The sequence below is a fragment of the Canis aureus genome, chromosome 31 (assembly GCF_053574225.1).
Source record: "Canis aureus isolate CA01 chromosome 31, VMU_Caureus_v.1.0, whole genome shotgun sequence".
NCBI lineage: Eukaryota > Metazoa > Chordata > Mammalia > Carnivora > Canidae > Canis > Canis aureus.
The window spans coordinates 20,596,682-20,621,589 of NC_135641.1; the positions used below are offsets into that span (position 1 = coordinate 20,596,682).

General features: G+C 40.9%; 2 protein-coding genes and 1 long non-coding RNA gene across 9 annotated transcripts in view; 1 reads left to right on the top strand and 2 right to left on the bottom strand.

Moving 5' to 3' along the window:
• The window catches only part of DCUN1D1 (defective in cullin neddylation 1 domain containing 1), a 34,914-nt gene extending 33,447 nt beyond the window's left edge, over positions 1-1,467 (bottom strand). The window contains exon 1 of one of the 3 annotated variants that reach the window (XM_077879816.1): positions 1,311-1,467. Coding sequence is in view for 1 of the 3 variants with exons in the window: in XM_077879814.1 (XP_077735940.1) it covers positions 1,328-1,339 (12 nt within the window). In the remaining 2 variants the exon portion in view is untranslated. Of the gene's footprint in view, positions 1-1,285 lie in introns of all 3 variants that reach the window. The other 2 variants (XM_077879814.1, XM_077879817.1) reach the window with 2 other exon arrangements.
• LOC144302467 (uncharacterized) lies at positions 1,113-24,819 on the top strand. Of its 2 annotated transcripts, XR_013369371.1 has the most exons (4): positions 1,113-1,566; positions 6,983-7,088; positions 12,157-12,334; positions 24,610-24,819. It is a non-coding gene; the product is annotated as an uncharacterized LOC144302467 (long non-coding RNA). The 2 variants fall into 2 exon arrangements; XR_013369372.1 differs by lacking the exon at positions 12,157-12,334 and having other exon boundaries at positions 1,131-1,566.
• Positions 24,375-24,908, bottom strand: part of MCCC1 (methylcrotonyl-CoA carboxylase subunit 1) — a 65,144-nt gene continuing 64,610 nt past the window's right edge. For all 4 annotated transcript variants that reach the window (XM_077879810.1, XM_077879812.1, XM_077879813.1 and 1 more), the window contains one exon: positions 24,375-24,715. In XM_077879810.1, coding sequence (XP_077735936.1) covers positions 24,587-24,715 — 129 coding nt within the window. In that variant the 3' untranslated portion in view covers positions 24,375-24,586. The remainder of the gene's footprint in view (positions 24,716-24,908) is intronic.

A 24,908-nucleotide genomic window follows, 5' to 3' on the forward strand; every position in this document is an offset into this window, starting at 1 on the left:
AATGTCTGTCTTCTTTGGCAGATGTATGTTATACCATATGGTCAGATGGTAAATGTAGTAGCAACTGTACCCATTACTGCACTTAGAAGCTACAGAACTGAATGTGAAATGGAGAATTATTACCCAATCATCATTATTGAGGAAACATATTTGTTAAAATTGTCCTGATTATTTTTGAAATGGAAAAGTCCTGAAGATAAAGCATAAATTACAATATTTGATCAAATAAGGAATATTCATTAACATGTTAGTGTTACTTTTTGTCACGAAGTTTCAAATATTTAAGACTTTGAGGTTTTTTTAAGAACAGAATTTGTAAAGACTATTTCCTAAGTGACAATCTCAATACAAAATAAGAAGATGGAACCATGTAGCTGAAATCCACTATCCTCATTCCGTGTGTGTATACAGATAGACAGATGTGTATACACATCTATTGCTACATAGACAAATTAATAGTATTTGTAGGTAGTATAACTTTTCAAGGTAAAATATGCAACTATTTGAAAATGAATGTTGCTTCAGATGCTTAAAAATTCATGTTAAAATAAATATATTTGCTGATAAAATTGTTACAGTTCTGTTTAAAGAAACATGTGAAACCAAGGATTCCATACTTTTAAAATCTGTCTTTTAGCAAAGAGAAAGAGCAAACGTAATCTGAAAAGACAGATTGCTAACATTTCTGGTAGTTCATCTAGCTAAAATTAAGCCTGCAGGGTAACTATGTATACATAGTTACAGTTCAAAGGCACTAGTCTGGGATGCACAGCCACCACCCTCCCACACTTCACTTGGGTGGACTCAATTTTGCCCAACATTTACATAAATGTGCTTATTGCATTCAAGCTTGCCTATTTATAAATACGTAAGAGTAAATGAGACTGACCAATGCAACCTGTTTTAGTTTGAGTAAAACGTGGCATTTTGGTCTTATTGATCCAGAATTACAATTTTTTAAAGGGTGAAGCAGACAGGACTAGGCCTCAGGGACAGGGATGAGCCACAGTGTAGCTGCAAGGAATCTAACATGAGAGCCTTAGCCCTAAATTAATGCCTTACTCCCCAGAGTAGGGGAAAAAGTGGAAGTCTTTTGGCTCTCCTTTCCCTAGTAAGCATTATCAGTGCAGCCAAAGAAATGAATGACTGCCTGGGACTCTTTCCCCCATATTCTGAACTATTTGAATATGAATGCTTAAGTAGGACAGGATAAACCTTAAGGACCATCCTTAGAAAAACGAGCACCATTGTCCTCTTCACACAAAAGAGCCCACAGAAGGGTTACCTCTAAACCGAAAAGGAATATTCACCAGAGCCAGTCTGTCACCTCAAGGTACATGTGGATCTGTTGATTTTAGCTGCTCCACACTCATGGTAGAGGAATGGACTTGCTGTAACAGCTAGGACTGGAGGTCTGCAATAGGAAACCATCTGAGACCATCACTGATGATGTCACAATGTCCCACTGTCCTAAGGTGTCCATCCTGAACCTCCCTGCCCAGCCCAGCTTGATCCCTCCTACATGAGACTGCAGCTCAGCCTGGGTATCTGTCTTGAACAGTCCTGGTCAGTTGCAAAGAGTAAATTCATTGAAATCATAAAGGCTGAAATAGTTCTACAGGTAGTACAGTAGATGGTCCTCTAGAATCCGGAGTGTTTGTCCCTGGATACTTTGGATATTCTCACTAAGGCATTTGCCACTGATGATGACAGAGAAAAAGCTGGTGTTGGATCAACACCTTGCTTTCCTGTCTTTATTGAGTGGATAGCGCGGAAGGCGTGCAAATTTCTATGGGATTCAGTATTCTCAATTACAACATGAGAAGATGGGGCTGAATTGTAATAGGTTTCAATCAAATCCTGAGTCTGTTTGATTCCTTCCTGGTAGACAAATATGAGCTGTCCCGGAAGATTAGGAAAGTATAGCTTGTCCCATTCATTCACTCATTCATTCATTTCTAAGTATATGAAGTACCTAAAGTAGCACTGTATGGGAAATATAATGCATGCTGCAAATGTGAGGCACATAGAAATTTTAAATTCTCTAGTAGTAACATTTAAAAGAGTGAAAAGAAACCGGCTTCCCCTGTTTTGTTTTTAATATTTAACCTAAGATATCTAAAATATCAGCATTTCAACATCTACTCAATATAAAATATTATTGAGATAGCTAGCATTCCTTTTTTCATAGCAAGTCTTTGAAATCTGATACGTATTTTATACTTAAAGTACATCTTAATTGGGACTAGTCTCATTTCAAGTGTTTGGTTGCCACATATGGTAATGGCTACTTTATTGGCCAGCACAGGCCTATACAGTGTCTGGCCTGGAAATAGATGCTCAACAAATGGAAGAAATAAGTACTCTTACTTCCAGATGAAATGAAGTAATGAAATGAAAACCAAATAAATTGGCTATGTCTATATATAACCAATAGTAGTACAAAAATATTTAGTATTGGGGAAGCTAACATACTTCAACTGGAAAATTGGCAAGAGGGCAATATAAATTGTTAAAATATATAAAAATAATAAATATAGAAATGGTCAATGAATTATTTATATATGTTTATATATATGGAGTAAATGCTTTTGATACATATAGCAATTTAGGAAAATCACCTGTACAAATTTATAAATGTGTACCACACACCAATAATTGTCCTGACCCTGTCATCCTGTTAAATGTGATTTGTGAACAAGGAGTTTTCAATTGAAATAAGACATATGAAACACTGAAACACATTTCACAGCCACTTTAGAGCTTTGATGGGTTTTTTTTAGGACTATACAGTAATACAGTACCCAATAAATAAATGCCTTTTTCTCCATTTACATTAAGATATGTCACTCTTTTCAGAGAAATTATTTGGGATGAGTGGGGAGAGAAGAGTTGGTGAAAGGTAAGATTTCTGTGCATATATTATAAAATTAAAAACAATATCGGAGTCAGATTAGCCTACATACAGCCCTATGAAAGAGAAAAAAATGAAAACAATCACAAAGAAGCTAATATTGTGAGATCATCATTTTCAAAATAAATCTACAGAAAGAGGAAGTCAATGAAGGAATCTACAAGTGAAGGCCAAATGGGTTAATGTGTTGTGAGAACCCTTCTGGACATTTGGGAAAGGAGAGGATCAGGCAAATTTCTTTAGTGAGGAAATGTGACCTGGCCACTCTCAGCTGACCGAAAGGAAAATGTTGTAGTTGCATATCACCACTTCGAAACAAAATATAATAAATTTTAGAGAATTTGATGAGGTCCCTTGATTTTGTTGACAGCCAGGCCTGCCAGAGGGGTGGGGGTGGGGGGGGCGTGTGGGCTGAGTGAGGAGGAAGGAGGCATGAAGGTCTAGGGTCAGGCCTGCTAGGTGAGTGCTGGTGACAGCACAATTGGCGGATCAGGTCTGGCTGGAAGGAACAGCCATTGGGAGGGGTCAGAAGAGAAGAAGGGATTATTTTCATTCCTGATCAATAGGATACAGCCCTGCTGAGTAACAACAGAGCTGTGAAATGTGTAAGAGAACACCTCACTCAGACTGGGCACATGTGAGAGGCCCACATACCTTGAGTGAAGTGTCTGGCTCAGAGCCCAGGATCTTCGTCCACTACCCCAGAGCCAGGTGTTAGGCTGATTTTTCAGTTGAGAAGAGTCTTAAGATGTGATTCTAATCCTTCAGATGGATGATTTCTCAAAAGAAGTAATGAATAGTGTTAAGTCCTTTACAGAGTGACTGTAGTTAGAATTTTTTTCCTGCAAGGTTACCTTTACATTAGTTAAAATTCAGATCCCTTGTTATTATTTTTACACGTGTATTACTTTTATATAACTTACAAACTGAGGAGTGGCATCAGCTTTGAAATTTGGAACCTGGCCCATGGGATACATGAAAGAGCTACGGACTAAGACAACTGTGTCCTAATTCAGCTATCTCCAGATGACTGGGCAAATCACACCAGTCTCTTGGAGCCTCAACTCCACTGACTGGCAAGTCTGGATTCGATAAATTCCTGATTTCCTTCCGGCTTCAAATCTGAGCTTTCTTCAGAAGTCTAGGAAGTATAATTGTTTTCCCTTGGTTATGTATTTCAACATTCATTGACCACCTACATGTCAGCCACAGTATGAGGTCCTAGAAATATAAAGAAAGAACCAAACCATCTTGGCATCCCTGCCCACCCACCCCAGGAACTCAGGATCAGGTGATGTGGAAACTCTGGCAGGTGGGAAATGGTGTCTGAGACGGTTGTACAGGTACTGCATCTGAGAAGCCTAGCAGGACTATAGGCAGAATGGGCTTCAAGTTACCTAAGTCTGTGCTGGACCCAGACTCTACTATTTTATTATAAAGGTGATGTTGGCATATATTTTTTTTAAGATTTTATGTATTTATTCATGAGAGACACAGAGACATAGGCAGAGGGAGAGGCAGGCTCCCTGTCAGGAGCCTGATGCAGGACTCGACCCCAAGACCCCAGGGTCACACCCTGAGCCAAAAGCAGATACTCAACCACTGAGCCACCCAGGTGCTCTAATGTTGGCAAATTTCTTAATATGAATCCCTATTTCTTCATTTATAAAATACCTACCTAGAGTATTGTGTAGAGAGTAAATTAGAGAGCAAATGTAATGCTATGGTAGGTACTTGCTCAATCGAGCGGAGGTAACATATGACTGGCCTTCTAAAGAATGAATACCAGTGAGTCTCAATCTGAGGTGACTTCGCTTGTTTTCAGAAGAAAGTCATTTAAAGTGATGTTTGGAAAAAAGCCTGTTACATTTGGATACCTCTTTAATCAAAATGCACCCTCAAGTAGAGTGTTGTGATTGTGCTTTATGTTTCATACGCTGAAAAATAAACCAAATCAACCATAATCATAACAAATATTAAGGTAACAGGATGAGGGAAATACTGGCTAGATAGTCAATTCCTTCTAACCATTATATCAGGGCAGCCCAGATGGCTCAGCACTTTAGTGCCTGCCTTTGGCCCAGGGCATGATCCTGGAGACCCAGGATCAAGTCCCACATTGGGCTCCCTGCATGGAGCCTGCTTCTCCCTCTGCCTGTGTCTCTGCCTCTCTCTCTCTCTCTTTCTCTCTCTCTCTCTGTCTGTCTCTGTCTCTCATGAATAAATAAAATCTTTAAATAAAAAAATAAACATTATATCAGCACACAGATTCTTCTGGCCTTGATATGGCTTTGGCAACTAGAAACACTTTGAGGGCGCCTGGGTGGCTCAGTCGGTTAAGTGTCTGACTTTGGCTTAGGTCATGATCTCAGGGTCCTGGGATCAAGCCCTGTGTTGGGCTGCCCCCTCAGCAGCGAGTCTGCTTGTCCCTCTCTCTCTCCCTTTGCCCCTTCCCCCACTTGTGCTCTATCTCTCTCTCAAATAAATAAATAAACTCTTTAAAAAAAAATAGAAACACTATGATCAGTAGAGTGAGCTCTTCCCCAAATCTCAAAGGATTGCGATGAGAAGTTACAACAATGGTCAATGACTACTCGGGAGACATTTTTCTATCCCTTTACACTACAGAAGAGAAAAAGAAGGTGGCAACTTTCGCTTCTGTCTGTAATATATTAGGAAGTTTGACTTTGAGGTACTTAGGTCCTGGCATGCCATCTGTCTCTGCAATAGACAGCATCCCTAGAGAGGACCTACATGGGTTCTCAGGTGAAATATCTATTAGATTTTTGTGGTCAAACCAGTAGATATGACCTAGTTTCCATTTTAAAAATAACTTATGAAACTTGTTTCTCAAAAGGAAAAAAAAGAAATAAGGCAAAAATTACAATGATGCAAACTCTATTTACATGTCTATGGAAGCAAGGCAGGTGCTGTGAATTCCATGAGGGCATCACTTTCCTGATGTGAAACCAAGAACAGATCAAAGAAAATAAAACTGCAGACTAATACATAAATGCAAAAGCCTTTTAAAAATATTAGCAAACCAGGGATCCCTGGGTGGCGCGGCGGTTTGGCGCCTGCCTTTGGCCCAGGGCGCGATCCTGGAGACCCGGGATCAAATCCCACGTCGGGCTCCCAGTGCATGGAGCCTGCTTCTCCCTCTGCCTGTGTCTCTGCCTCTCTCTCTCTCTCTCTCTCTCTATCTGTGACTATCATAAATAAATTTTAAAAAATATTAGCAAACCAAATTCAATAACATATGAAAGAATTATATACCATGATTATGTATGCCCAGGAATGCAAGGTTGGTTTAATAGTTGAAAATCAGTTAATGTAACATACCATATTAAAAGGATTAAGACAGGGGATCCCTGGGTGGCTCAGCGGTTTGATGCCTGCCTTCGGCCCAGGGAGTGATCCTGGAGACCAGGGATCGAGTCCCACATCGGGCTCCTGCATGGAGCCTGCTCCTCCCTCTGCCTGTGTCTCTGCCTCTCTCTCTCTCTGTATCTCTCATGAATAAATAAAATCAAATCTTAAAAAAAAAAAAATTAAAAAAAGGATTAAGACAAAAGCAATACAATCATCTCAGTAGATGCAGAAAAAGCATTGAACAAAACCTAACATCCATTCATGGTAAAAATTCTCAACAAACTAGGAATATAAGAGAAGTTCCTTACCTAATAAAGGGCATCTACAAAAACAAAACAAAACAAAACAAACCTAGTGCTATTATCATACTTAATTGTGGAAGACTGAAAGCTTCTTCCTATAATGGGAACAAGGCAAAGATATTTGCTCTTGACACCTCTAATCAACCTTGAACTGAGGTTCTAGCCAGTTCAATAAGAAAAAAAAATTTAAGATATCTAGATTAGAAAAAAAGAGGTAAAACTGTCTTTATTCTCAGATGTTGTAGTCCTTCCTATACATAGAACACTCTAAGGAGTCCCCTGCCCCCTGCCCAAAGCTTCTAGAACACAAAAATAAGTTCATTAAGGCCACTGGATACAAGATCAGAATTTTATTTATTATTTTTTAAAGATTTTATTTATTTATTTGACACAGAGAGAGAGCACAAGCTGGGGGATTGGCAGGAAGAGGGAGAGGGAGAAGCAGGAGCCTGGAATTAAAGACAGACACTTAACCAACTGAACCACCCAGGTATCCCAAGGTCAGTATTTTAAAGATGTGTTTCTATATACTAGCAGCAAGCAATCTAAAATTAAGAAAATAATTTCACTCACAATAGTATCAAAAAATAAAATACTTGGGAATAAATTTGACAAAAGTGAAAGATTTGTACCCTGAAAATTATAAAACATTGCTGAGAGAAAATTTTTTTAAAGATTTTATTTATTTATTCATGAGAGACACACAGAGAGAGGCAGAGACATAGGCAGAGGGAGAAGGAGATTCCATGCAAGGATCCTGATGTGGGACTCGATCCTGGGACTCCGGGATCACGCTCCAAACCGAAGACAGATGCTCAACTGCTGAGTCACCCAGGCGTCCCATTGCTGAGAGAAATTATAGAAGATCTAAATAAATGGAGAAATACCCTATGTTCATGGATTGAAAGACTCAATAGTTAGGATGGCATATCTCCCCCAAATTGTTGTACAGATTCAGAGCATTCCCTATCAAAATCTCAGTAAGCTTTGTAGAAGTTGATGAGTTGATCCTAGTATTTATATGGCAATTCAGCATCATTGGTCATTGGGGAAATGCAAATTAGAACCACAAGAGAACACCACACATCCACAAGAATGGCAATAATTAAAATGATGGGTTTTTCCAACTTTGGGTGAACATGTAGAGAAACCCAATCGTCATGCACTGCTGATGGAAGTGTAAGCTGGAAACTGTTAGAAAATAGTTTGGCAGTTTCTCAAAACTGAAAGTTACCTTATGACCCAGCAATTGCACTAGTAGATGTTTATCCAGAAGACATGTACAAGAATATTTAGAGCAGCATTGTACATGACAGACAAAAACTGGAAAAGTTCAAATGTTTATCAATTGTTGAATTGATAAAGAAAATGTGGTATATCCATGTAACAGGATACTATTCAGTCATAAAAAGGTGATTCTGTTTGGCTCTGTTTCTTCCTGATTCCTTACAAATCGGAGTCTCCCCAAGTTAAAAACAAGCCACCAGAGTGATATACTGTCTCCTAGCAGGATAACTTCATGTGGAAAATTTCCCAAACACAGAAAGGATTTTCAATGCTATTGTGGGGTGCCATAAAACATGACAAATCTCTCTTTATTTTTTTTATTTTTTTATTTTTTTTATTTTTTTATTTTTTTTTCACTAATCTCTCTTTAGAACCTCACACTTCTAGGGTCACAAGCTCAGAATTTTGACCCAGCATATTGAAATTTTTAAGGCTGAAGAAAATGGATGGGACAAGTGAACCAATGTCAAGGGCAGGCAATGCTTTGTATGTAGATCTGCTCTCTTCCCCAAACACACAAAAGCAAGCTTTGTGCCCTGGCCGAGGCAGCAAAATTTCTAGGCATGGCTTGGCTACTTCCTTTTCAACTTCAACCTCCTGAATCCCCTCTCAACCACTCACCAGCATTCTGAGCTCCCGAGTTAGGCCCTCCAATCTGTCCTGCTCACCACTTCATTGTCCTTAAGGTCAGCGTCACTGTTGTTCCTTTGGCTCAAAAAATTCCAGTGGGCACTTAATGTTGATATCATCTCAACTCTTGAGCTTAATTTTCCAAAGCTCCATACTCTGATACAGCTTGTGATGGCTTGGAATGCATCTGACCTGTATTTCCCTGAGTTCCCTTTCTTGTGTGTTTTCTTTCCTTTTTTTTTTTTTTTTAAGATTTTATTTATTTATTCATGAGAGACACACAGAGAGAGGCAGAGACATAGGCAGAGGGAGAAGCAGGCTCCCTATGGGGAGCCCAATAAGGGGCTCCATCCCAGGACCCCAGGATCACGACCTGAGCTGAAGGCAGACCCTCAACCACCGAGCCACCCAGGCATCTCTCTTGCATGTTTTCTATCAGGGTGGGCCATAAGGCAGATTCTTGGAGATGTGGAGGGCAGAGGGAAACAGCCATTTTGTGGCTCACAAATGTGAGCTCAGCCAAATGTGGTTGATGTGCTGATTCACCTCATTGGCATGAAATCGCAACTAAGCCTGCAGCTTCTCTTCTTTGCCCTGGATTCTTCCTTCAGCTCCTCCAACTCCTGAGCCAGGCATTTGTGTTCGGCTCTGTGACAGAGTCTAAGCTTCTGTGGAATATCCTTGATACCAAGATCAGAGGTCACAAGAACAGACACAGCTTTCGGCCCATTCTTGTGGAATTCCACCTCATATTTGTGGCTTCCAGCCTTCTCTTGATCTCCTCTACATCCATTATCCCTTCCTGACTGCCTGTGGTGACCTTTAAGTTCCAGCACTAGACATGGAGGCAACACCTCATAGGACTGCTTAACCAGCTCACACAATTGTGTGAGACCAATTCCCTGGAACCAGAGATAGACAAGAGAGACCTCCTGGTTCTTCTGCCTCTGTGTTGGGATTACTCTTGTCCGCATCTCCCTATCTTTGCCTTCTGGGAGCCTTCTCTTCTTTCAACACCCAGTTCCTCCATCAAGCTCCCCAGCCCCTATAGCTAGAAGTGACAACCCCCTACACACACACACACACACACACACACACACACACACACACACACCTGTTCAGCCCAAGAAGGCTGTTCAAAATCCCTAGAACACTTGGCTCATTTTCCCTCTCAACTTAGGTATTTCTGCCCACATCATTTTTCTCAACTAATGACTAGACTGTATGTCCTCCAAGGCAGGGACCATGTGTCATTATTAGGTCTCCTAAAATATTTTCTACTGGCCTACCACTCCATGCAATGAACTGAATTGAACCGGACTGAAAACTCAAGGGGGAGAAGAGGTGGTTGGTAGGGAGATAAAGGGCTTCAAAATAAACCACTCATTTTACCACCTGCCTGTCTGGTGAGCTCACGTCCACATGTCAGCCTCAGGATGTCTCTTCTCTCCAGCAACAGCCAGGGACAATCGTTCTACAGCAAGAAAACACAGAAAGAAAAGAATGTAAGAAAGCATATACCCCAAAAATTTACTAGTTCATGCAGTTTTATGTGTAATAATGCCTATCAATGAGAAGGGGAAAAAATCATCTTTAAGAAAACCTATTATTTTTTTGCTACCAAGGCTCTTTTATAGGAGCTCTGAATGATATAATTTAATGAGTAGAGCTATTACCCCAACTATAGTTTGCAAAGGTAGTAATATAGACCACAGACCATTTTCAGTATGTAAAAAAGTCTAACAGAAATGGCTTAGCTAAAGAAAAAAAAAAGCTTTCTATTGCTAATGAATTGAAATTCTTTCCTTTTAGCTGGGGCTATTTTAGTTCAAGGTGGTAATACATATTATTCCAAGCCTATTATGAACTACATGTGCTCTTTGATTACTTTTAAAAAATGGAGAAATTACTTGATGACTTGTTAATAAATACATGTGGTTTTGTTGGAGGAAAAAATTGTTTTAATGCCAAAAGTCCCTGTTGATAGAAATAATTAAGGAGAATCTAAAAGGTAAAGAGGTTGGGAACCACTACACTGCATATTTATATTAGAATAGATGTTAGAAACAGCCTTCAAAATATTAAAAATTTACTTTCTTCTCATTGATGAGATCATCCTGTACACTATGAATCTAAAATTTAAAAATGGTGGCATCAGATTTTCTATTTAATAGCAGTGACTTGGGTAATTACAGAGATATAATTCAATGAATGAAGGGGCAACAGTTTCAACAAAGAGGGAAAATAACAAAAGAAATGGCTCCTGAGAATATCGCAGGTTTATACTATTAGTTTCAATTTTAATTCAAAACAATTCAAATCAAAAGAAACATGAATCTCTTTTACCTTACTTGAAAAACTGCAGAAAAATTAAGCTTTTATTTTGTAATTTTCCATTTGCTTTACTGGAAGATTTTTTTATTGGGCTTTTTTTGTGTGTTAGTTATACACTCTATTGATTAATTCAACCCAATGCCAAGGAAGCAGGAATTGAGATGCTGGCAGATGTTGCTGCTTCTACCAGATAGAATATATAAGAGGAGAGCCAACCGGCTTCTACATTGTGGTTTCAATTAGAGCTTAGAGCGAATAAATTCATCTAAGAGAACTCAGGATCCCGCTGGCCCTGAGGAAATTCATAAGATGAATCATTTCTGTTTTAGTCCCAAATAAACATAGATTTTTAAAGTTCAAGCAGGGGTCAAAGTAAGCATGATTTCTCGCTACCCAACCTTTGTCAACATCTTCCTTTCAAGTGGGGGCCTGTAAGTAATGCAGGGCAGACCCTGTGAGCTGACCAACCAAGTTGGGTGGAGGCCGGAAAGAAAGACCAAGCAGGCCAGATGGGTAGGATACAGAGGTTGAGAGAGTCCAGTGTGCTGCTTGGTGGAACATTGAGGCTCCAGTCATATTTAGTGCTTAGATTTCACAGTCAAAGGAAAGCTAAATAAGGTTGTAAATAATTTATAAGGGTTTTTAAATATATACAAAAGTATACCAAATCACCCAAATGTACCCATAGCCCAACTTCTACAATTACCAACTCCAAGCCAGCCTTGTCTCAACTATACCCCATCCATTCCGATGGCCTGAAGAATTTTTATGCAAATCTAGGATATAGTATATTTTGTTCATATGTATTTCCACATCTCTAAAAGAAGGGGATTTTAGAAAAAAAATACAATACCATGAACTTACCCAAAAAGTAACCATAATTCCTTAATATCTTTAAGCATCCAGTTCATGTTAATATTTCCTCAGAGTGCCTTGTACATTTTTTTAAGAACATGAATTTCACTTAGAAGGTTAATTGACTCAGGTCTATGTTCCTGATTTCCTAAAAAATTATAAACTGCTTGGGGAGAGGGATTGTGTTTTGTTTATGCCTGCCTTTGAGTGTTTTGCCCATTCTTATGCCCAGATTTCACAGAAAATTAAGTAAATGTATAATAAAAGCTTTTTATGACTTTTCACATAATTAGATTCACAGATCAGAAAAATAATCACCACACCACTTGTTCAGGTTTTTGATAAATAGAAACAATATAGATGTTCAATTTCTTCTATTAAATTGGAATGAAATGTCATATAGAGCATAATTAGGCAATTGCAAATCTGCAACATTTGGCTACTAAAAATCTCTCTTGATAGCTATCATAATTTCTGACAACCCGAGGAAAGGATTCTCCAGAGAATGACCTACTCTGTTGGTTTTGGCACAATATCCATGGGGGTCAAAGAAATGTACAAGAACATCCCTGATAGGAGAAAAATGTGTCCTATGAATTTTAATGCAAAAGATCGAAGTTCTGTCTTGGATCCAATCAAGGTGAATAATTTTGAATATATCCATACAGGGATGGTCCCTTTTGTACCATCTCCCCACCTGCTTCCTTCTCTCACTTCAACTCCAATCCTGGTTCTTTTTTAGAGTGCACAAATGAAATACATGGGAAAAGAAAATTGAGGGATATGTATATCCTCAGGCATAGGACCATAATATGAATAAAGAAAGCTATGTACATCAAAATGTTAAGTGCTGCATTATTTTATAATAGCAAAAATAAAAAATAAATAATCTAAGATTAGAAGCATGGTTATATAAATTATATTTTATCCATTTACTGGGAATAGCTAAGGAATAATTATGCAGTTTTTAAAATAAGAATTATGAAGACCATGTACCAACATAGAAAATGCTTATGTGTGTTAGGAACAAATAATCAGGGTTGAAATTCTATGGAGAATATGATTTTTTAAAGAATATTTATTTATTTATTTGAGAGAGAGCGAGCCCAAGTGGTGGCAGGGAGGGGGATGGCTTGGGAGAGGGATAGAGAGAATCTCAAGCAGACTCTACCAAGCACAAGCCTGATGCAGGGCTCAATCTCACAACCCTGAGATCATGAACTGAGCCAAAATCAAAAGTCATGCATTTAACCAACTAAGCTACCCAGGTGCCCCTGGATAGTCTGACTTTAACTTTGTAAAAAGTGTACCTATAAATAAAAGATTGAAGGAAATAGAATAATAATGGTGGTTATGTTAGTGTGTGGAATTACACATGATTTTAAAAATATTATTTACCTGGTCTTTAGAATATATTAAATAAATACCAATTTCTTTGGTTGTTCTGTTCCCTCTACCTAACATTTAAAAAAATTGTATGACTGTATATTAAAATTTTTTATTTTTACTTTTTAATTTATTTTTTATTGGTGTTCAATTTGCCAACATATATAATAACACCCAGTGCTCATCCCATCAAGTGCCCCCCTCAGTGCCCGTCACCCAGTCACCCCCCAACCCCACCCACTAAAATTTTTTAAAGCTAAAAATAACAGTTAATGGCATTAAATTTAAATATTTTCTTTTTAAAGGCTGCATCCAGCTTATATATAAAACAATATTTATATTTTATCTTTTTAGTTTTACATATAAAACAATAGTAAAAAAAAATAAGATTAACTTTTAAAAATGATGAAATAAAACATAATTATTTTCTTTTTTTTAGTAAGATCTACATCCAGTGTGGGGCTTGAACCCACCACCTTGAGTCAAGAGTCACATTCTCTACTGAGCCAGCCTGGTACCCCTATTTTATTTCGTTCATTATACGTAGGGGTGCCTGGGTAGTTCAGTTGGTCAAGCATCCAACTCTTGATATGGGCTCAGGTCATGATCTCAGGGTGGTGAGTGAGGTTGAGTCCCTGGGCGTGGAGCCTGCTTAGGACTCTCTTCTCGCTGCCCCGCCTCTGCCCTTGTGTCTGCATGAGCTCTCTCTCTAAAAAAAAAAAAAAATTTTTTTTTTACTTCTTCTACTTAAATACAATGTATTTAATAATGCAATGTCTAGCAGGGATCCTTACACTTTTGGGCCCTTGATAAATATTGACTGAATAGATTTTGAAATCATTCATTTATTTGTACATTCATTCAACAAATGTTTATTCAAGAATTACTTTACCCAATTAAATGTATATTTTTGCTGACTTAGAAAAGGGATAAACGTTTTGTCAAATTATGTAATATATGTAAAACTATTAAAAAATGTAAGTGAACACCCTAACAAATTGTTGTAAAATAAATCCCCTGGTATCCACTTTGTCTTTCTAACTTCACATATTTTTCTTAAATAAAGTCCCTCCCCTTTGTAAAAGCCTCAGGACTCACATACTCTGGATCTGCCCCTCGGCAGAGCTATCCTGACTCTTAGATACTCTTTGCTTCCAGACAGATCATATAGTGTGACACTGTCCATTTTCCAATGAAAAATGTTCTATGTATCTCGATGAGCTCAAACCCGTGGCTGCTCAGGTAGCTACTGAGAGAGAAGAAATGCCTGACCTTTCAGAGGAGCATGGTCGATGGTTTGGGTTTGGTTTTCATAGCAGTGGACCTCCAGTGGACAGCTGGCTTTCTCTTGTTTCTGACACAGACAGTGACACATGGAGCAGGAGCCAGGCCAGTGAATCAATAACTAGTCCCTCCAACGTGGAGTTGCTATCGGAAGCCTAGCTTGTTAGGCATATAGAATATTTACGACAGATCTGAATAGTTTGCCAACATTTAAAAATCGAGAGATTTCATGTGAAAAGTTGGCTTTCTGTCTTCTTGTAAGCAATTGGAAGATGTGGCCCGTCTGGGCCCGAGTCCCCACCTGGCCTGGCACCCACTGGGTGGAGCTGAGGTACAGCTTTCTGAAACCAGACCTTCTCCCCGAAACCCTGCCACTTCGTTTAAAGGTGTTCTCTGAATGTTTGGTCCCTTTACACATTTGTGAACCCTGCTCTGACCTATTACCTTGTGTTGATACAAATTAAATTTAAAGAAAACAAGGAACAAGTTCCCCCGAAATAGTCTGAGTTTCTTGTCAATATTTCCCGAACACTTGACAAAAGTGCTAGTAAGATATTACCCCAAATGGAGTTAAACTATCTAAAGGCATTCGACGTGAATAAAATCAGAATGTGCAAAGGTTCATCTCAAATGAAATAACTTCCTAATCAGAAGCAGTAAGAGGCAGCTAAACATAAGTATAGATTGGTGGTTCTTGAATTTCAGTATGCACCAAAATCTCACCTGGAGACCTTGTTAAAACAGATTGCTGGGTTGCATCCCAGTGTTTCTGATTCATTATGTGTAGGCTGGGAATTTGCATTTCTAAAAGGTTCTGAGCTACTGCCCAGACCACTGGCCCAGGAGTGTCTTTTTGACAACCATTGCCTCCTGTTACTCAAAATGCGATGGGTCCCCTGGCAAGCAGCCTGGGAGCTTGTTAGAGATGGAGAATCTAGGACCCTCTCTAGACCAATGGAATAAGGAGCAGGTGCTTTGTAGGAACATTGCATTTGGAGATACACAGAACTAATTGTTCCCAAACCCTCCTGGTAAAAATTACCTGGGTGTTTGTTAAATATACAGAATGCCAGGCCTTTCTCTTAAAAGTTCTATTCAGAAATCTGTGTTTGTCAAGCACTCCAGGTGATTCCTATCATTAGGAAAGTTTAGGGAAAATAACTTCATAGTGGTTTTAATAAATCGAAAGAATATGTTATTAAAATGGGGCCAAGCAAATGAAACATAGAAAGTAGGAAATCTCAGGAGAGAAAATTGGTAGCATGATTTCAGTCATTTGGGGGTCTTTATTTATTTATTTTTTTACTTAAATTCAATTAGCCAACATATAGTACATTATAGTACAGTAGGTTTCAGATGTAGAGGTCAGTCATTCATTAGTTGCATATAAGACCCAGAGCTCATCACATCATGTGCCCACCTTAATATCTGTTATCAGGTCACCCCATCCCCCCCACCTCTTCTCCAGAAACCCTCTTTGCTACAGTTAAGAATCTCTTATGGTTTCCCTCCCTCTAATTTTTTCACACCAAGTTTTCCCTTCCATCTCCTACAATCCTCTGCGTTGTTCTTATATGCCACATGAGTGAAACCATGATAACTGTCTTTCTCTGATTGACTTATTTCACTCAGCTTATTACCCTCTAGTCCATCCACATCGATGTAAATGGTAAGATTTAATCCTTTTGGTGGCTAAGTAATATTCCAGTGTAATATATACCACCCCAATGTTTATAACAGCAATGTCCACAATAGTCAAATTGTGGAAAGAGCCTGGATGTCCATCAACAGATACATGAATAAAGAAGACGATGTGTATTATATACACATCTGGGACTTCTTAGCCACTGGTATGCATTTCTTTTAGGGGAGAGATGCACCAAACTCCTTTTATCTGGGTCCCTGCCCATCAAGAACCATTGTCATTATGATTTGGCTTCCCTGTGCTTTTCACACCAGGAGAAACACACCAGTCAAATCAATATGAGTATTCTGATTTGAGTGACAGGTACATCTTTCACTGTGAATCAAGAAGTCATCATTAAGGTGTTGATATCTTTTTCTGTGGATTCTATTAGTGTCTAAGAGAACAAACCACTTTTGTTTTAATAACGAAATCAAATTTCTGGGCATGTGTGTATGTTATTTGAATTGAAGAAAGGACAAATTATTTTGCCCACAAGGTTTTCTTATGTGGATATTCCCCTGCGTGGTTTTTAACTTTTTTATACATTCATTTAAGTCAGATTTTTTGAAAGCAGAATTACATTAACAAATAATAAGTCTGCAAAATATATAAGAAATAAAATATTTAAGGCAGAGTTGAGGAAATTGCCTTTTTTAAAAAGTTAGTAGTTGACACATACTAGTTTCAGCTGTAGGGCATAGTGACTGGACACCTTCATACGTCATGCTGTGCTCACCACAAGGGTAGCTACCATCTGTCACCATACAACACTGTTGCAATATCATTGACTCTATTCCTTAGGCTGTACCTTTCATTCCTAGGACTCATTCATCCTGTATCTCCTACTCCCCTTCACCCATTGGCCATCCCCCACCCCGTCACTCCAGCAAGCATCAGTTTGTTCTCTGTGGAAGTTGTCTTTATTTTTTATTTTTATTTTTTAATTAGGCTCCATGCCCAGTGTGGAGCCCTATGCGGAACTTGAACTCAGGACCCTGAGAACAAGAACTGTGCTGAGATCAAGAGTTGGTTGCTCAACTGACTAAGCCATCTAGGTGCCCTTGGAGTTGTCTTTAACAAATTCTTTCAGTTTTTATAGAGAAATAAATATTGGCCTCGATGAGTCATATCTTTTCTCTTAATCTGTCTCCACAATTCTCCATAGGAAGTGTGAAATTTTACCCTTCTACTTAAAAGACCTAATAACCATCATTGAATCTAATTTTTCCCAAATATCAGAGATTTCAGAAGTCCTTTTGGAAAGTACCACGTGGCCTGCTCCACTACATACCCCCCTGCCCAATCCCAGTCTTCATCTGGGAAATTAACAAATTCTTCATCAATGTTGAAACGTGGCATTTCTCTTAAGGTTTTAAGAGAATGATCTTATTCTGGAAATAAGGCCACCAGAAGATCAGTTTGTCTGGAGGGTGTTTTTTAATTTGTTTTGTTTTTTGGTAGGCTCCATGTTAGACCCAAACTCATGACCCTGAGATCAAGACCTGAGGCAAAATCAAGAGTCAAGTCAGACATCCAACCAACTGAGACGTCCAGGTTCCTCTGGCGGGTGTTTTAATGTTAACCCCATTCTGAACAGAATGGTTTTTATTTCCAAGGTTCCAACTCCACCTTAAGTTACACTAAGTAGGGTGGTCGAGCAAATAGCTCAACTGCGATTCTCTGGTCAAACAAGTGTGGGGGCTATGGTCCCATTAAGTTCTCCAGGTGAAGTTCTCAAACAGTGATGAGATATTCAACCAAGGAGGGGACATTTTCAGAAAATGGTAAGTTCTGGATGAGTAAAATTGCCGTTTCCCCTGCCTTGCTACTTCAGGAGGCAGCATTATATATAGAAAGGAGAGAATTTTTGGAATGAAAATTCCTGGTTTCAGTTTTGGTCCTAACAACTATGAGAAGTATGACTGTGTGGAAGTCACTTTCATATTCTCAGTTCTCTCAAATTTCTGTGAGGACAATATTGGTAGTTCCTCCATTGGTGATAAAATACCAGCACATCATAAAAATGCTTTATAAATGTGAGTTATACCTTCAAATGTGTTTTTAGGTTACTTTTTCAATAATGCATTATTAGATAGCCTCTCACCAGGCAATTTACTTCTTAGGAATTTATCCTCACAGAATTGTTTATGTGCAAAATGAAATACTGTCAGGTTTTTTGCTGCACCTCCCCCCCTTTTTTTGGTCATAGTAAGGCTTTGAAAATAAATGTCCACCAATAAGAGTCTGGTTAAATAAGTTATGTCCATTTAGTAGGACAAATGGAATACCTTGCAGCTGTGAAACAGAATAAGGAAACTCCCTGTATATTGTTTTTTTTTTTTTTAAGATTTTATTTATTACTCATGAGAGACAGAGAGAGAGAGAGAGAGAGAGACAGGCAGAGGAAGAAGCAGGCCCCATGCAGGGAGCCCAATGCAGGACTTGATCCTGGGTCTCCAGGATCAGGCCCTGGGTGGAAGGCAGGCACTAAACCGCTGAGCCACCGGGGCTGCCCCTTCCTGTATATTGTTATAGAAGGATCTCGAAGATACACAGTTAAATAAAAAAAAGCAGGGGTGCCTGGGTGGCTGAGTGGTGGAGTGTCTGCCTTTGGCTCAGGGTGTGATTCTGGAGTCTAGAGATTGAGTCCCACATCAGGATCCCTGAATGGAGCCTCCTTCTCTCTCTGCCTGTGTCTCTGTCTCTCTCTGTGTGTTCTCACGAATGAATAAATAAAATCCTTAAGAAAAATAAAAAAATCAGGGATCCCTGGGTGGTGCAGCGGTTTAGCGTCTGCCTTTGGCCCAGGGCGTGATCCTGGAGACCTGGGATCGAATCCCACGTCGGGCTCCCGGTGCATGGAGCCTGCTTCTCCCTCTGCCTGTGTCTCTGCCTCTCTCTCTCTCTCTGTGTGTGTGTGACTACCATAAATAAATAAAAATTAAAACAAAAGAAAAATAAAAAATAAAAAACTTAAAAAAGCAAAGTGCAGAACTTGATCTTGATTGTAGAAGGTAGGATATTGGATGATAGAGTTGTATTGGTTTTGAGCATATAAAGAAACATTGGAAGGATACACAACAAATAATAGTGACTAAATGTTGCCAGGGGTGAGAAGGCTGTGGGTAAGAGGGAGATTTTCTCTGTATGCTGTTTAGTATATATTTTTAGATTTTGAACCATTGGCACATATTAGCTATTCAAAAATTAAATTAATACTTACCTGAGAAGAGACTAATGATATCTACATGGCCAAGGAACTAAAGACCTGGGACTTATTTTGCATATAGATCTTCAGTAGTTGTTTGACATATTGTATTAATGTGGAATTGACTGTGGGCAAGGAGTGCAATGGGTGTGGCCTACAGAAGCATAAGGAAGGTTGAGGGCAAGTGTTGCCCATTGCGGATGAGGCAGCCTGCTTAGAACGGCACATCAAAAATGGAAGGTCTCGGGATCCCTGGGTGGCGCAGTGGTTTAGCGCCTGCCTTTGGCCCAGGGTGCGATCCTGGAGACCCGGGATCGAGTCCCACGTCGGGCTCCCGGTGCATGGAGCCTGCTTCTCCTTGTCTGTGTCTCTGCCTCTCTTTCTCTCTCTCTGTGTGACTATCATAAATTAAAAAAAAAAAAAAAAGGAAGGTCTCGGTGGGGCCAGATGGACAATAGGAGAACAAACTTAGGCAGGATGCCAGCCTGAATTATGATTAACATGACACCTGCCTGCAGGAATAGGGACAAAACCACAATGCTTTTTATGACACAGGTGGTAATGATAAAGGAGTAAGAATAACCAAGAAGAGAGAAACGCCCCAAGTTACCTTTTGTTGTTGTTTTTGGTTTCTGTTTTGGTGGGGGCAATGGGTTTGGAATGAGGATTATTTCTAATCTAAACAAAGAGTTTAGCACCAAGCCAATGAGGGGTGGTATGTGCAGAGAATGTCGTTAGCCACCTTAGGAGAGAGGGAGCTGCATCAGGGCTGTGACCTGGAGGTTTAAGGGGCAGGCACCCCCCCTACTTGCAACTCACTGCAGGAGACTAAGTCCATTAGAGTCAGATAAATGTCAGGGTGACAGGGCAATCATTGGTATCGGCTATGATCTGCTACCGATTCAGGCACCCCTGGTTCCAGAAGGAATAGTGTCCCCAGGGTTATTCACAGTGGGGTCGGGGGAGCAGATAGGCAAGGCTTCTCCCACCCAGCCTGTGACTGTGAGAGCTGAGAAGCGTGGGCCGAGCCTCCTGGGATGCCCTATACCTAGAGGCTGGTGGAGGAGAACCACGACCCCAAGGCTGCCGCTCCCTGGGGTCAACCTTCAGGGTGCAGTGTGTCACTAGCAGGAAGGCACTAATGACCCCAGGCTCCCTGCTCTGGGCACCGAGCAAAGCATTTGGGGACCTCCATCTCTTTCCCTCTCACCCCACAGTTTAAATCACATTTTCCTCTTCCTGGGTATTTCGAAGCTTGGTGTGAGTATCTAGGAGTGCTTTCAGAGATCCTCTGATGAGAGGTGCAACGGCAGTGCAAGGTATTACTATCAACACTGTAAAATATTTTAACCACAACAGAGTGCCACATGGGGACAGAACACAGATGCACATTTCAACTTCTAATATTCCTCAGAGGACTATTCGAGGGCTAAGAATGGTAAGTGCAAGGGTGAGAAGGGAAGCCAGGCAAGGAGGAAAAACAGAGCGAGTTCCGCTACGTAAGAGGCCCCTCATCTCTGCTGCCCCACGGAAGGGGTGACACCTGCTCATGCGGAGCCTGAAGCCGGACGAGGAGGGTCCCCCCTCCAGCGCCATCTACACACACGTGACCCCTGAAGATGGAGCAAGTCTGGTCCATCCCCTGTGCATGAAGCAAGCTGCTTCCGGGCATGCTGTCCCATTAGCACGCAGGCTCTCCTGCCAGCCTGGCAGCCACCGTGGCCGAGAGAAGGGACCGTGGAGTCTCCCCCAGATGCGCCACAATCTGCCCTCACTGGACAGGTTTCTGGGTGACACTGGAGCAGGCTAGAGCTAGGAGAGGGTGCAAAGAGTGGACAGAGGGATGCACATCCAGGTAGGGTTTTTCACCAGCCCAGTACCCAGGGATTTTGCTGGCAAGGATGAGCAGCTGAGCTGAACCCAGAGCAGTTCCTTCATTGCTCTGGGGCAATAACTGCAGTTAAAAATTAGAACTACCAGTTGCGTGAAAACGATGTTTCAGGCACAGTGTAAAGGCGACCTGTGCATTTTCTCCTCTGACTTCCAAAACAACCCTTGTGGGGTAGTGTTGCCACCCTTATTTTTGATGAAGCTCAGAGTGTAAGTGACTTTCCGCAAGACGCTACCAAAGGTGGCAAGGCAATGGTCTGAACACAAGAATTTTGACTCCCAAGGCTGGTTTTTTTTTTTTTTCCCCAAGGCTGTTTTGACTACAACGCTATGTGGCCTCGCCAGTGATCGAAAAGCAACCATCAGGGCTCTTAACCTTTGTCTTCTTCCTTATTCCAGGCCTGAACACAATGCACCCGGAATGCTATTGTCAGATAAGGTAGCAAACTGCTTTCTTCCAATCGTACAGCTCAGGTTTTGACCCGCGCTTGCAAATGGAGGTCATCCAGAAGAAAAGCTACTTTTAGGCTGTGGAAATGTGCACCGAGCTGTCTCCTCCACCTGGCCCATCCAGCCCGGGCATCTGTATCTGGTGCCTGGTTAGGACTCACAGTCTCCGGTCTCTTTCCACTTTCTAGTCTGTACTCCAGACTGTGGACAGAAACAGCTCCGAAAAACATGTTTGTTGAAAATCTCCAGGACTCCCTACTGCCTCCAGAATAAAGTCCTTTCCCTGCTGGGCAGCCACCTCCTCAGCCCCTCTGGGCCGCAGCCCCTGTGATCCAGCCCAACCTGGATCGCTCCGTGCCCTGAACACCAGCGGCACTTTCACGCCTTACTGTTATTATTAGCCCTTGCTGGTCCCTTTCCCTGCGACGGCCTTATCTTACCTTCTCTCTCCGCTGGCAGATGGCTGCACTCCAAAGCCCGGTTCAGATGTCACTGCCTCTCCCTCGGCCTCCCAGCCCCAAGGAGAATTACGCCACTCACCTGGCCCCTGCCACAGCACCTAGCACGCAGGTGTATCAAACTACCAACTATAGTACATTCTTCTACATAGCTGGATCCTGCTCCCCGTTAATGAGGGGAGGAGCAAAAATCATTCCTTACCATTTCGGTTTCCAGAGGCCCTGGGAGATACGGCAAATGCTTGGTCTTCAGAAGGAACAGATGCAGTCACACGCAAAGGAACTCTGCTCACACAGCCACGCAGTTGGTGATGCTCTCAAAGAATTCCACCAATACGTGGGGAACTGGGCTCGCGGGCTTTAGATTCCTTCTGTGTGCGTTATCTATCATCAACACAGTCAAGTAACAAGGAAATTGAGAGATCAATCTTGTTCCACTGAAAGAGATGAAAAGGGGAAAAATAGCAACCCCAAATTTCCACCAGAGCACCTTTACTTTTCCCTCTTGTAGAGAGTTCTGTTTGGATAGCGGCAAAGCCTCTGTTGCTAAAAAAATAAGGTTTAAAAAGCTCTGGTTGAAATGGCCTTGTCCTTCATTACCCCATGCCTAATAAAAACTTCTTCCTAAATGATTTCACAGGCTCTGGTTTTTTCCTCCTCCATCCATGTGCACATTGCTGCCAGATGAAATTTTTAAAAATATTATTTGAATTATGAAAAGTCTACATGTAACATGTTAGTTATGAAACATAATTGTGTGATAAATATAACCAACCAACCATTCAGCCCTGTAACATCGCAGTGGTTTGCATGTAGGTCTATATGCCTCACCGGTCTCAACCCCTGGCCTAATACCTGAAGCTAATCCCGGTCTTTAACTTTATGGTTCCAAAACTCATCCCTTGATGTTCTTCCCGTTTATTTTGTTGTTATGTGGTATTCCGTTGTGTGCCACACCAGAGTTATTTACCCCTTCTCCCGCCAACCAGCTGGGATTGTTTCCAATGTTATGGATAATGTGGCTATGAACATTCTTGGAGCACAAGTGCATTTGCGCATTTCTAGAAGTTAGGTCATAGGGTATGCAAATATGAAGTAATGTCAACGCTTCTTAAATGGGATCTACTAGCCAAATTTTCGACAAATCACTGTTTTCCCTGCTAAAAAATAATTCAGTGTAACTGCTACTTCCAAGATAAAATCCAAAAGGGCTCTTCCACGCCAGCTGGTCTGGCCCCAACCTCAGTTTCACACATTTTCTGTTACAGTCCCCTAAGTATCTCCCACTCCAGTTGGGCAGATCTGTTTTTGGATGTAGAATACACCTTGCTCATTTTCTTTTCTTTCTTTTAAGGGGGGAGGGGCAGAGGGAGAATCTTTTTAAAAAAAAGACTTTGAGAGAGCATGCCAGCATGCACCATGCACTGTGAGTGGGGGAAGGGGCAGAAGACGGAGAGAGCAGACTGAGCTGAGTGCGAGCCCAGCGCAGAGCCTCATCCCGCCACCTGAGATCATGAACTGAGCCGAAATTAAGAGCTGGACACTTCACCAACTGAGCCACCCAGGCGCCCTAGGAGAATCTTGGGCAGGGTCCATACCCAGTGTGGAGCCCCATACGGGGCTTGATCTCATAAGCCTGAGAGCATAACCTCAGCAGAGATCTAGAGTCAGATTAACCAACTGAGTCAGCCAGGTGCCCCAGGAAAATTACTTTCAATTCCATCATGTTTCCAGACTTGCATCTGTCTCTGAAATATGTCTGTTTTCATCATGATTGTAAGTGGGAAATAATTTAAACTTTTTCTCTTCTAGTACTTCTCTTTTTTATCAACTTGTTACCCACTTTCCTTTTTTTAAAAAAAGATTTTATTTATTTATTTATTCATTCATTCATTTATGAGAGACAGAGAGAGAGAGGCAGAGACACAGGCAGTGGGAGAAGCAGGCTCCATGCAGGAAGCCCGACGTGGGACTCGATCCCGGAACTCCAGGATCAGGCAGATGCTCAACCACTGAGTCACCCAGGCATGCCTAGCTACCCCTTCTAAAAGACACAACAGTGTATAAAATTTGAGGCAGAAACAAACTATATTAGCTTCTTTTTTTTTAATTTTTTTATTTATTTATGATAGTCACAGAGAGAGAGAGAGAGAGGCAGAGACACAGGCAGAGGGAGAAGAGGCTCCATGCACCGGGAGCCCGACGTAGGACTTGATCCCGGGTCTTCAGGATCGCGCCCTGGGCCAAAGGCAGGCGCCAAACCGCTGCGCCACCCAGGGATCCCTATATTAGCTTCCAATAAAAAAGTATAATTCAATTTATTAGTATGAAATATTTTGAGATAATTTATTGTGTTTGACCCCAGTACATGATCCTCAAAGACAAAAATGTGTTTTAGCCTAGCCATACAATCATTTAGTAAAACTGCTGTTTATTAGACTCTGAGAAAAGCAGGAAGGCACTTTCTCTTTTTGGTGTAGAGATACTGTATTTAAGATACTGCTTAACTGGACATTTCTTTGATGGAGTTTATTCTGTTTTTCTTTTGTCAGACTCCTCTTCCTCAAATTCGATTAAAGGAGCATGTCTGTTGGCCTGAGAACCTTCTTTGTAGAACACTTTCTTGATCGTGCCATCCTTTGGAGCCTTTATGGCATGCTGCAAGGACACAAGACAGGACAATGATTGCAATACTCCTGAAGACTGAGCGCATACTAAGGCAAGAGAGATGAAAAGTGAATAATAAAGCCAATTGTTACTGACGTTTCTCAAGCTTTTTTATACCACAGCACCCAGAGAAAATAATATTTTTATGGTGTGCTTTGGGGCTGGGGTGGGGGGGTTACTATTT